Raw genomic sequence first — 12,617 nt, 5'->3', positions numbered from 1 at the left:
ACATACAGTCAGGGGAACAAGGTGTTCATATGAACTATGTATATAAATAGACGTCTGTAATTAAAACGTTGCTCATTATCACTGCAGGTAAAATTAAATAATATTTTGCTTTAATGGGGAAATTATTTTATCAGTTTCACAGAATCAAATTTAGGAAAACTAGAGTGGCTAAGAGGCAGTGTGGCTAATGACGGAATTAACTGCAACAGTTGTGCCAGTTCAGGAGCCCTAATATGGCATCAACACAACATACCAATTACACACTTATACCGATTGCCATGGAATACATTTTCAGCTAAGGAAAGATGCTGGGCGCTAATCTCAAGATCATTTTCAGCCGTAGTAGAGAACTTCCAAAGAGCCAACATTCTGAGTGAGCTATTGACTAAAAAAGCCCTTAGGCCAGCCTTGCTACAACTGGAGAGTATATATGCCATTACCCAAAACGCTGACAATCTGCTACTCTGTCAGTAGTGTTTCAGTTGTCTTCATTTCAAAGTAAGTATAGTTGAGTCTGGTCTTCTGTGCCAACTTGATGACAGCATTTTACTCTAAAGCCTCTGTACAAATCCTGGAGTAAGTTTGAAGCCGCCTTTCAAATATAACCTTCACACTGCATGCCCGATTTAAAGGGAAGACCAGACCATTTTTTTCAGTCATGACTGACCTGGTTCAGGGTTTAAAAACCAACGTTCTTCCACACTATAACCCTCGACACCCATAAGGGACCGCAGGTTGCAGCACACACTGTCTCTTTCTAACGACAGAGGTCAGGACCTCAATTTCAACCCACATCAAATGATACAAGGGCCGTGCCACAGTTGTAACCTGTTGGTTATTGCATGGGTCAAATCCTCAGATATCTTTTTTTTCATTGCCACAACTATAATGTTCTATGACCTATGTAACAGGCTTACAAGTACTGCAACAACCTCTACCCTTAAAGCTGGATGTAAAGGAAAATGAAAAGCTACAAAGATCTGGCCATATATTTCCTCAATTATTTCATTACAGACCACCTGCTGTCAAAGCCCCTCAATAACTCTATATACTATAAATGTTTAAAGTCAACTGGCTCAGCAGTCAAGATAGACCCTATCCCCACTGCTCTCACCTATCTGACTACTGTTGATGTCTCTCTCTTTCTGTTTTTCTTCTCCTCCCCCTTTTCAGCCTGTCAGGAGCGGCTGAGTTACGCTGAGGAGAGGAGAGGAGAAGAGAAGAGAGGGGCTGAGCTGAGCCGAGCTGAGCTCCGGCTCAAGCCCTGGGTGAAGCGAGATGTGAGCTGCATACCAGCCGACAGTGACAGCCAGTCTGTTCCTACGGCTCTGTTAGGCAGTGTCTGCAGACAGTGCATGGCCCGTTCACGGCTTCTGCCCTTCAAAAGCTGCCCCAAGAGCTGTGTGCTCAGGACCTAATCCAGCATGCCAAATCAGTTTGCAGGTCACCTGACTCCTCTTGTCTCCCAAACACACTTAACCTTTTCAGTGATATCACTTTGCCTGCTGATGTTTCCTTTTTGAAATCCGTTTGCTCACATATGCGGGTGTACTGACACCCCTGCTCACACATCAGGTAACAGAGGCAAACAGATGTGTGGAAGATGAAGAAGAAAAGTAGATCCATGGAGATAGGACCAGCTGTTAAGGAAGAGTGCGCACAATGGGAGGCGTCAAAGGAGTAAGCACATAAACAAATAATTTAGTAAATTGTTAAAGAAGTAAGGACCCGCCTGTGTGCTCTCACTATGCCATCTTAACTATGATGAAAAGGGGCAGATTGGAAAGCAGGTCTTAATCATAATAGGACATTCCGATCAACAGGAGTGCTTAGATGGCATTGAGTACATTTAATCTGTTCAGTGTAGAGTTTCTACAAATGCTCTATTGATTTGAGAGTAAAACCTATAAATCATAGCAGATCTGAAAGGAGAGAGAGAAAAGGGGTGAGCTATAGAGCCAGAGAAAAACACAGGAAGGTAGAATGATAGATATATACAAAAGAAAGAGGGTTAGATTGAAAACTGGAAAAGGGGGTCAGTGCACCTGCGGGCAGCCCGCCGTCGACAGCAACATCAATGGCCCAAGGTCAGCAGCAGCAGCTGAAGTTCATCAGCAGCTCCTTCTCTTCATTTGTCTCCTTCACAGTACCCTCTACCTTTACCTCTCCTAGCGTCCCCACTCAGTCTCCCCTGTCTGCTTGGCCAACTATGTTTATATGCTTCAAAACAGATACAATAGTAATAACGAGTCACCCATTCCACCAGCTGTCTTGGCCACAGCAGCAGAAAACGCAATGAACTTGTTCAAAAAAGAATCGTTAGAAAAAAGGACGTGAACAGCTCCTTTTTATGCTCAAGTACACACAACATGAAAAAGTTCAGTGCGTTAGTTCTACATCAACTCCCCTCAACACTTCCTCCTCATTCTCTTTTGCTCCATTTGCTGTGTGGAGGGTTCAATGAAAGCTAATCTGTCAGGAGGTGGAGAGCTGGCGTTGGGAGCAGTGATGGTGGGCCCTCCAGGGTCCCTGCACTGCTTGGCTTGGTTCTCTCTTATGCTGGGAACATGGCCGGCTCAGGGAGATTTGTCTTAGTGAGGCGCTCTGATGGGATATGTGCAGCACAGCGCTGCTGATGAGGACTCAGGTGGTGCAGTGTTATTTCTGCTGAAGGCTCCTCTACTTCATCACCAGGCAGAGCACAGCATCCAGAGAGAGAGAGAGAGGGTGTGGTGGGGGGGCATTGGCATATGCTATGTGAACAAAGGGTTACAGTGTGCTTACATAACATTTGCATAGCACATCCAGTGAAGTTGAGGGCAACAGCAGTTATGCGTTCAGTCACCACAACAAATTTGGATTTGTGATGAGGGAGAATGAAGTTAGAGAATACTAAATCTGACCTGGGATGACTGCGAGCCAGGTCTTTTCCATAAGTGGTCTTCCACTCATTTCATCCCTATGACTAATTTTAAAACCACAATCAAAAAGCATGATCAAATTATCTGAGAAAAGGTTTAATTTCCTTTTTAAATTAAAGGTACATTTTCATCCATGTTTCCACGTCAGCACACTGAGATACGCCAAAGGGAAGATTCATCTTAAAACAGAATTCACATATTTTATTCCTATGATCTCCGGCATGTAAGACCTTTGTTAATATGAAGAAAAAGAGCGCCCTCTCTAATCTCTGATGCAACCCAGAGACACAGACTCCAGTCCCACTCTCACTCGTATGCAAAACACCTTCATGAACACTTGTACAGGAGTCTGGGTGACTTTTAAGGAATATGGTTTTATGTATTTTAAATGAAACTTGAGGAAAGCCACTGTTTAGATTAACCTCAGAAATACATGGTTATTTAGTTCATAATGAAACAGCTCCCAGTTTACATCACAAACAACCCCGCCTCAACTCTGAGAGCTGGAAAGAGAAGTTCATGTTCAAAAATATCCACTGAACTGGAGCGTAGGAAAAATAATATAAATGTGCACTCTGCCTTAGGGGGAATTTTTGCTTTAAGAACAAGCAAAGCCCATTGCTCTCTCTTTTGCCAACATGGCAACTCTTTCATATCCTGAATTTACAGAGTGAACTTCCACAACAAACTTGTGTAGCTAAGGTGTTTTTCTCGGGTGAGACAGAGTGAGAAGTAGCTGCATCACCTGATAAAGCAAGTGGAGGTAAATCAACAAGTTGAATACATGTCTGTGATATGATGCATTCCCATTATTTGTTTGAAAATATATGGGTAGGCACATAGTGCAGACCACACCGGTTTTGTTTTTCCTGAGTGAGCTTATATTGTGAGGAATACACTGCAACCTGCTGTTATTCACAGGCTTTATCATTTCTACTGTTTTTTTTTGTTGGTTTTTTTGGAGCACATAATGATAGCGTGTGTGAGCGTGTGGCCGAGGTTTTGATAAACATGCAGCCTGAATTCCTAAAAAAAAATACAAAGTACAGCTTTTCCCCCTTGAGGCATGAATGGTATTGTCGGTCCTTCTCTCCTTCCCCTCACTTGTAGTTGGTAAAGTTCACATCTCAACACTCGTCATTCATTTTGATGAGCTGTCTACCTTGAAGTAGCGTATAGCCCGAGGCTGTAGTATCTGGCAATTGTAAATTCACAAGAGGTCTTGAAATGGCACAGTAAACATGGAAAATCTGCTATAGAAAAAATGGCAATATTGAATAAAATAACATGAAATGCTAATGTTTGTCTGTGTTTGAAAGGTCATTTAGCCACACTATATATTATAAATATAGTTTTTTTGTTTGTTTTTTACAAATGTTGTTAGGAAAAACACTTTTCTAGAGAAATATCTTGTATATGGTTTTTTTTTAAATATAATAATAAAATCTTAATATAGAGAGTATGATTGCTGCCTTACAGACTACTGTTGTAAAGGGCAGTTATGATTCATTTAGGTACATTTAAGTACATTATGATGCAAAGTAGATTAGCTGATTGTGTTTTGGGCAGCAAGAGGGAGTCATTAAGTGTAGCGCAACTGAGGGCTGCTCTAGTTGAGAGCAGCGGTGCTATTAGTTTGTCTGGAAAGGGGGTGGGGGTGGGGGGGCGGGGGGGAGGTTGTCACCCCATCAGGGCCCAGAGGAGAGGTGAGGTGACCCGGGGTGGAGGACAGAGGAGCGCCCCAGGACTCTAGATGCCAAAGCGTGGGTGTCAAATGGCCCGGAGCTCCTCTGTACACCAACAGTGGGACACGGCAGGGCTGTGACCATGACCGACTTTGCAGCCCACAGAAGGAGACAGAGACAAAGAGGAATGGGAGGGCGCTGTGTGGGGAAGACAGGCAGAAAAAGAGGTAGGAAGAAAGAGAGCAGCCTCCGTGGCACAACAGATGATGACCTTCGTTGGAAGCGTTCCATATAGGTGATGCCATACTTTGTCCTACATGCTAAAATTAACACCTGACATTTTACTTCTTTTTTTTTTTTTTTAAATATCCTGAAGAGTGTTTGATAGGTAAAAGTTTAATGCTCAACCAAGTTTCTCAAAGGCCTAAATCTATTGTCCTGTGGGTGGGAAGTATTTTTACATTTGGCTTATCATCCATGAAAATGGTAGAGCAAGGCTAGTGTTGAGTACAATGCACACTGTGTGACTCAGTTAAATGGGCTACGAAGCCCCTGTTCCCTCTGAGCACACACTCTGCTGCCCACTGACACACTACGTTGCTCCTATGTACCTTGAAATTCCCAACCCAGCTGGGCTAAGCGCCCTGTGGTAAACCCGAGGTTTTAAGAGAAGCGGGAACTTGCCAGGCCATCTCTGGCTCCAAGCCATCACTGTTGAGAGATAAGGTGCCACGGATGTCTCCAACCTTCATAATCCCAGACAGGGATGAAGGGAGCCAGAGCATGATGCTGGCTGGAGGAAAGAAATCTTAGCTGCTTGACACCTTTGATCTGGACAGTACAGTAGGATGCTGGTGTGGACATACCAGTAGAGCTTTGGTGGATTACATCCGCATATCTCCCACAGCCACCAGTCAGTGCTAAAACTTATCCTTCAACAATCCTCAGATCCGTTACAGAGACAGCTGAGCTAAAGGGGAGAGATGAGCAGTAGATGGAGAGATATCTTTCCTTAAGGAGCACCTGCTGTGTTGAGGGCCTCTGATTGTTTTGATAGGGTTATAAATGTGTGTGTTCAATGTCATCTGTCAGGTAAATAGTTGACTTAATGCTCGTGCCCTTGCTTTTGCATCGTGCCAGTAAGCTCTCTGCTCCGTGCTAAGATTGATCTTTGCAGACTCTTCCTAAACTGTACAGCTCATTACAATGCGATTGGATAGTGCTCCTTCAGCGCCAGCAAAGATGTGATCTAGATCCACAAGGCTAAATCGTCCACACTGCATCATGAAATGGGATTTTTATGTATGTGGCTTTGCTTGAGCAGGTATCTCTGCCCATGTGTGTCAGCCTGCATGTGAGTGTGTGGAAGTGGAAGAAAGATGCACGGCAGAGAGAAAAAAGGGTCTGTGAGAGACAAGGGGATGTATGGGAGGGGAGACAGAAGAGAGAAGGATACAAAAGAGAAAATGACCTCTCTAAGTCGAGGTAGTTGGACTCTTGGCACTGATCTTGTGAGACATTGAGAGGTGTCTCCTCCTTGGAAGGAATAATCCATTTAAACCTGGGTCGCATGGCTGTGATTGATGTGCAAACAGGAGCAGCACTTAATAACCTCTATCATGCTGGGTGACCCCATGGCCCACGGTGGGCACCAGTTTGTTTATGGGTGGTACCTCCGACACACTATCCGTGCAGAAATTCTGTTGTGGCTAATGGGCCGGACTGAGGGATTGGACTGTCAGCGCAGTGTGAGCCCTCATTTTTCTTTTCAAGCGTCTAAGGTACCCCCTGTGCACCCCCTCTGCACCCAGCCTCCCTGCTCTGCCATCATCTGTCAGCGGTGACTGAGTCTCCTGGAATATGGAGGCGTGAGAGAGAGTGTCAATTAGCATTAGCTTTCCTGACAAATCTGTTTTTCGCTCCACAAAAGGCCTTGGATAACTTGTTCCTGATTCCTCTCTGTCACAATGTTAGCGGCACAGGATTTGTTCCGACTGCACTATACGAGAGTGGAAATGGGTCAAGCGCATGTGCGTGAGTATAGTCGCCGGGTGCATGACCGCGTACATGTTTATAAAACAAAGGCTGTAGCCTATCTGTGGGTATTCTACAGAGACACAGAGATAGAGAGATACATGCAGGAAGACAGAGAGCGAGCGATTGGGAAGATGTGCCTTTCACACTAAAAAGCTTTTGTTTACTCTGCTGAAATGGAGGCTGACCTTAAAGGTTATCTAAAATGTACAGAAAATGTCAAAACGCCTGACAAGAGAGCAGGGCCCCTTTCAGAACATGGCAGGACTCAGGGGGCACAGGGACAAGTCATACAGAATAACATCATAGCACTGTTAAGTTCCTTTAAAAAGACCCTCCTCTATTTGCCCTCTGTTGTGTGAAGATCTTCAGTCTTAATCAGCTGCATTGTTCTGTGGAGATGCAGTTATGGGAAGCGCTAAGCTGTTTATTTATTGAACAGGCTGTTTAATCCCCCCCCCCCCCCCCCCCCCCTTCCTCCTCCACTGCATGCTTGTCTCTGCACAGTCTAACTCTTTGATGTGAGGGGCTGCTGGTGGAGCGCTATGATGGGCTCCCACTGGCAATGCAGCACACAGCACCACAGCGAACAGCAATAAGCAGTGGCCTCGTCAGCAGCATACAGTACAAACAGTGACCAGCTCCTCCTCCTTTCACACATTCAGACTTCCACTGTCACTGCAGCCTATCTACTGTACCACTGCACGGCCTGACATTCTTAATTTCATTGCTTTAATCAATTCATTTTAACAATATTGGAATTTTTGCCCTGTTTAGCATAATTAGTTCAGTTAAGTTACTGAGGTTTTATGAGTTTTTAAGTTAAGCACTAATGAGTAACTAATCAGCTTTCATAATTGCTGTGGGGGCATGAAAATGTGGTGCTTGTAAAATAACAGAAAGCTGAATAACACATGTTCAGATGAATGCAGAACGTGTTGCTGTAAATTCCTGTGTAAGACAAGAAAATATGAGAAGAGGAAATTCATTTCACAGAAATGACTGCTGAACTTATCATCACCCACTAAAATCTCTGCAGTGAAGCAACCAGAAAGAGAGAGAGAGATAGAGACAGAGACAGAGAGGAGTAGAATGACAGAAATTACAATTTCAGCCCTCTGCGTCATTAACACTTCAGTAATAGCCATTTTGAGATACGTGTATAGACAGGTGGCAGAAAAACAGACAATGCTGCTGAGAGAGATGGTGAGAGGAAATGATGAGGAGCTGTTGTGCAGTAAACTGTGTGAATCACAAAAGTGATGGCTGGAAAATGTTCAATATCCCAAGAGAGACGTGTTCCATCCAGCACAGGGTGCATAATTATAAACATCCAGTGATTTATATGCACAAAGGCTCCTTTTACTACACACACTGGGCTTCACTGACAAGTGTGCACTACGCTGTATATCAGGATGTTTAGCCTCTTATCCATAGACATGCAAAGAAGTTTAACTGTGCTGACTAGGAATTTGTGTGGAGACCTGCAGCTGTGTGGTTTCCGATGGATGAACGGACATCTTTTTGAACTCCTAACTACTGCACCATAATTAGCTATTCATTTTTTGTGTCTCAGCTACTTAGAGATCAGATCAGCACCCTAGATTATAATAATGTGGTGAGTGCTTTTTGCCCAGAATCCGGGTAGGAAAGAAAAAAAGATAGCAATTTAAAGGAAATCACTCTGTTTGCGTGTTTAATGAGCACAGCAACAGTTTGTCAGCTTCTATAATCAGTGCAGTCAAAGCACTAACTGTATGCTGGGATGTTTAATATTTCAGTGAGCAACTTGGTGACAGCTGCCAGTTAGTATTAATGCAGGAATGATAAAGGAGGTAGAGTGATGGCTTTGGATGGAAGCTGCCTAACTGGAATGTAAGCAAAGATGCTTTTGTCAGTGTGTTCCTGTAGCTAATTAATTATTGGATATTTTTAAATTCTTCATGCACAGTTAACACGTGATTATAAGTTACTTTCTGTGTAAAGAGAAAAGTGATATAATGGATTTTGGAGACCAGATGTTAGCCAGTAGTGTGATCTAGCAGCATGTGCTCCAGTGTTTCATCTGCACATTCTTGGTCTGTGGGTTTGTGATCACTCAAGAACCCGTTTTTGAGCCGAAACCTTGTTTTATTTCCTCCTTGTCGGAAGAGGAGTGTATGATTAGATTTCCAAAATATGTTTTTTCGTTCCTCTAACCAATATATCATGTCTGGCAGCAGAACATTTGCAGATATAAGAAAAACCCATCTTTCAGAACTGTGCAGACATGTGTGGCTGAAATGCACAACAAAGAACAAGTCAGGTGTTGGACTGCCTCTGATTTCCAATTATTTCTCATAAAGAAACTGCAGTTTTGTTTCAGACTTGGTAGATGCATCACAGAAATAAGGTATGCTGCTATTTTCTAGCCAGAAGGAAAAATACAATTCAGAGGCAAAGTTACTTACTGTGAATGGAATTTGTAAAAACTGAATGAAAATTGTGGTTTGCAATTCAGCTGCAGATGTCTGCATGTAGAGTTAAACAGCCCAGCATCAGGTCTTAATTAGCGGTAGTGCATTTGAATAACTCAACTGTGGCTCTGCTCATTTACATCATCGGTGTTGGAGAACACCCAGTTTAACTAAGAAAACGCAGTTAGGTAAAATTCTGCAGCCAGGACTCTAAATTGCTGTATGTTTAGTTAATTGAGTCCAAGAGGTGCTAGATATTCAGAAAGGCTGCCGACTCAGAACAGAGCAGATATTCAAATATTTAACAAGTGAAGAAAATCGCAACATCTGGTGTCTGTTGTGGAAGCAACTGTAGCACAGCCAAATACAGTACACACACAGGGTGGAAAACACAAAAGGAAGCCATTTGGAAGATATGAACTGTCAATCACATGGACAGAAGTAGGATCACCTTTTGGCTCTAGCAGCTTCAAAGCTCTATTGTTTTTGTCTCAATGTGTTTTAAGAGGTAAATTATATCATCATTTTCCAGCTAAAGGTTTAATGTTTAGGTCCGGTCATGCAGTAGCAGGGGGCCATACCAGCATACCAGGGTTATGAAATCACTTTGGAGTCCAAGAAATCACCTCTGAATGACTTTTTAGCTTGTACACAGGGGTGTTATAACCTTTGTACATGTACTGTATATGGAAACATTTAAAAGAAACATTGTTTGTACCACAGGGAGCATCTTGTAAAATGGTCTTAATTTTCTTGGCTGTTAGCTCTCAGAGAGGAGAAATGACCCTCAAGAGATGGCTGCCCAGGCAATTACACATCTACTGTATGATCATGATGTTCCACATTTACTAGCTCACAGTGACCTTTGCTTTAACCAGGGTATACAAAATAGGCATCTTGGTAGTTTGAGGTTATTCATAGGTATTCATAAGAGTTGTAAGTGTTTTTATGGACCCACATGCTGGCGACTCTGGACGTAATCATGTTAGTTAACCTTCACACATTTGGCACTAACTCCTATCATTAAAGTTTGTGTGGAAATTCAATATGGTGTATACCATAATTGAATGTCACAAGCATGGAAAAAATAATTTGTTTATTTCAGAAATAGTGCCTTATATTGTCTATATACTGTACAATCCAACAGTTTCCTTGCCTCCCACATCTTTTGTAATGAAAACTTCAAAGCCTGTCAACAAGTTTTGCATGTTTTCAATGTGACTTTAAGTCTAATGAGCACACCAGCTCTTTGCCAGTGATTCCTTGCTGCATATCTGGTCCCACAAGGGAGCACAAGTATTGTTCAGGGTCTACATTTTGTTCACCTTATACAAGGTTGTTTCTTTGTGCAACGTGGCATGAGGTGAACTTGTTTGCATGTTTCTTCATGCTGCGCTCTTCCTTAAAGTCAGAGCCTTGTGAATATCTTGGTTGCATTACATTTTGTGTACCCACTTCCCTGGTTGATTTGTGAAATGATACACATACACAATGATAATGTGTGTACACATGATGACACATATTTACACAGAAAAAACAATTAATACAACAATACGTTAAAGAAGAAAATAGGAGAGATTGAGCTTACCATAGATGCCTGTGGATATACATGGGAAGGCCTGTGCAAGTAAGAGAGAGAAGGAGAACAGTCAAACAATGATCACAAATAGAATGTGATAATAATAATTGTACTACTAATAATAATGAGAAGAATACATCTTTGTTAGTGCCTTTTTACTTCCAAGGACTTCTTAAAACACACAGTCAAAGCAACAGCTACAGCAGTCAGAAGGCATAATAAGTTAGGTTAAATATAATTAGATAAAATAAATATGAAGAGTAGGAAGAGAGTCAATCTCTCAGATAAGTTGTGGAAGTGAATTTCTGAGTTGAGGGGAAAACAGCTGGAGGCTCTAAACCCCATGATAGTCAGACAGGCAGGTGGTACAATGAGATTAATGGAAGAGAGTGGTCTAAGAGTGCGGGCAGGTGTGGAGATATGAGGTAGATGAGAGATTTCAACTGTAACTTAAATCAGTCTCATGAAGAAATGAATGTGGGCTGAGAAGTGCTGAATAAACTACTGTACACAACACAACAATCTCTCCACCCATGATGTTGACGTTTTATCAGCGGTTTTGTTGGTCCCTTATTATATTTCCTCAGTGCAAGTCACTGCAAAGCACACTCCACCTGTGATTTTTATTTAACAAGATATAATAAAATCCACAGCAGAGCGATTCAAACATCAACAACTGAAAATAAATATTGCATACATCTGCATTAAACTATAGCCACTGTAGGACACCTACTTCTCACCTTTGTATATTTGTCGTTTATCTCTACTGCTTCACTTATTCATTCCCAAGAGGAGCAATTTGCAGTACCATTTGCCCAAAACCCTGCAATGCTAATGCACCGCTGCGCTGTAAACCATACTCCTGCTCTCATATACAATGCAGAAACACAAACACACATTTATGTGCTGTGCACTTTTCTGCTGACTTCCAAAAACAGACACATTAAATCCATTCTGCACGTAAACACCACTATTTACACACACATGAGATGGATTATCGTGGTAACACTGCAGTGTTAAGGAGGCTAACTAAATTCTATGTACTACTGGCCAAATGAACGAGATACCCTATTAGTACTTAATGCCTGTACTTGATGTCCATAACAGTCGTAGTTTGCATATATTGCCTGAGGGAACTGTGGTGAATTCATAGGTACATCTAGAGCTCGCTGCTTAATAATCTGCAGCACATGAATATCCAAATGAGGTCGATTGATCCCGTCTTTTGCCTACAGCCCAAACTTACATGCAGACCTTCTCTTCTATCAATGTTTATAGAGCTTACCCAAGGGCAGAGGCTATGCCACTCATCAAAATTTGTTTCAGCCACTGATAGATGCCTTTAATTTTATGAATTTTGTTAGCTAGATAGCACAGATTTCATTCTGTGTAAAGTTGATGCAAACTGCCAGCGGCGACTCTGCTGTGTCTCAATAGCGACAAGAACATCACAGCAGTTGGCTCTTCAGTGTATTTGACTCAAATGATTCAAATAATGAGAAAACCAAACACAAACTCACAGAGCCATTGCTGCCACATGAGGATCAATAGGAGGAATCAATAATATCCCACACACACAAACAAAGTGCAGAGACACACATGCACAAAACCAGAGAATCAGAATAAACATCATAAATATTTTCATGAGCAGAATCCTACATGTATTTATGGTTGTCTTTTCCAAAAAGATTATAAAAAGTAACAACCTTGTAATAGTTCCGGCTTTGTAGCACTTTGCAGCAGACATATTTTTCAAGCATGGCTTTATAGCTGAAAATAGTTTCATTATTCTTTACTTGTGTGAGCAAATATATTATGATACATAGGCCGTGTTGTAAGTTTCCCTATTTCACATTCATCTTTTTAAGTATATTAATAAACAGTAAAGAGAAAGGATTTTTTTCAAAGGCCCCATTTGTCCTCAAAAGCAGCTGAATACGTG

At 42.0% G+C, this 12,617-nt stretch overlaps 1 protein-coding gene across 2 annotated transcripts in view; it reads right to left on the bottom strand.

Annotated features, from left to right (window-relative positions):
- Window positions 1-12,617, bottom strand: part of macrod2 (mono-ADP ribosylhydrolase 2) — a 410,263-nt gene that overhangs the window by 94,293 nt on the left and 303,353 nt on the right. For both annotated transcript variants that reach the window (XM_083987841.1, XM_083987842.1), the window contains exon 7: window positions 10,685-10,715. In XM_083987841.1, the coding sequence (XP_083843967.1) occupies window positions 10,685-10,715 (31 nt within the window). The remainder of the gene's footprint in view (window positions 1-10,684; window positions 10,716-12,617) is intronic.

The sequence above is a fragment of the Trachurus trachurus genome (genome assembly GCF_905171665.1).
Source record: "Trachurus trachurus genome assembly, chromosome: 15".
NCBI classification, from domain to species: domain Eukaryota; kingdom Metazoa; phylum Chordata; class Actinopteri; order Carangiformes; family Carangidae; genus Trachurus; species Trachurus trachurus.
This window is presented reverse-complemented; position numbering and strand designations above follow the sequence as displayed.